Below are 1,152 nucleotides of genomic sequence, written 5' to 3'. Positions count from 1 at the left end.
AAACATGACCATAACTATATAAACATGGCGATACCTGTATAAACATGGCGATACCTGTATAAACATGGCGATACCTGTATAGACAAGTGCATGCTAGTATAGATACAGCTGTGCCTGTATAAACATGGGCATAACTGTATAAACACGGCGACACCTGCATAAACATGATCATACCTGTATAGACAAGTGCATGCTGGTATAAATACGGCCATGCCTGTATAAACATGGCCATAACTGTATAAACATGGCTATAACTGTATAAACATGGCCATACCTGCATAAATATGGCCATTCCGATAAAAACGTGACTATATCTGTATAGACGTATTGCCATACCCATAAATATGGCCATGTTGTATAAACCAATGCTTAATACATTCATTTATAGGAATTTCTTCTGGTGAGATATTTCCTATCATGGTGACAGCAGTAACTACAGGAGAAATCTTCACAGGGCACAAGGGGCACCTTCTCTGTCAAGATACATCACTCATGAACCACATCCTCATTCAGAACTGTTACTGTCTGTACACCTTCTGTTACTGCCTGTAGACCTACTGTTACTATCCATACACCTACTGTTACTGTCTGTACACCTTCTGTTACTGTCTGTGCACTCACAACATGAGAAAAGCATCAAAATATCCTAACTGAAGTCTAACTGTTTCAACCTCTCCGATGTGGGGTTGAGAGAGCAGGCTGAGTGAATTCTGTACAAACTCTAGAGTCAAGCTCACACTCTACCTGAGAGATCGATCCAAGCCAGCCAGCATCTGGTAGAAGACATTAAACGATCCCGCATAATTTGCTTGCTGTGGTACATGAATTCGCTCCAGTAACATTGTCTGAAAAAGTAAATTTCAATAAAATTGAAAAATTGAGAATATGCACGTATGTTTCTGCGCCTGTATGTGCTGGTGAGAGCATGAGAATTAATTTGTTTGTGTGCGCGCGAATATCGGGGGCGAGTGCAAGTACTGGGGGCGAGCGCGAGTACTGGGGGCAAGTGTGAGTGTTGGAGTGTGGGCGAGTACTGAGGGCGAGTGCGAGTACTGGGGGTGTGTGCGAATACTGGGGGCGTGTGCGAATACTGGGGGCGTGTGCGAGGGGCGGGGGCAAGTGCGGAAACTGGGGGCGTGGGCGGATGCTGGG

General features: G+C 44.7%; 1 protein-coding gene across 1 annotated transcript in view; it reads right to left on the bottom strand.

The window, feature by feature from the left end:
- The window catches only part of LOC125486002 (unconventional myosin-XVIIIb-like), a 280,703-nt gene that overhangs the window by 246,048 nt on the left and 33,503 nt on the right, over nt 1-1,152 (bottom strand). The window contains exon 9 of the mRNA XM_048611748.1: nt 745-845. Coding sequence (XP_048467705.1) covers nt 745-845 — 101 coding nt within the window. The remainder of the gene's footprint in view (nt 1-744; nt 846-1,152) is intronic.

This window comes from Rhincodon typus, chromosome 24 (assembly GCF_021869965.1).
Source record: "Rhincodon typus isolate 14 chromosome 24, sRhiTyp1.1, whole genome shotgun sequence".
Taxonomy (NCBI): Eukaryota; Metazoa; Chordata; class Chondrichthyes; order Orectolobiformes; family Rhincodontidae; genus Rhincodon; species Rhincodon typus.
The sequence above is the reverse complement of the archived record's forward strand: the minus strand, read 5'-3'. Positions and strand labels throughout refer to the sequence as shown.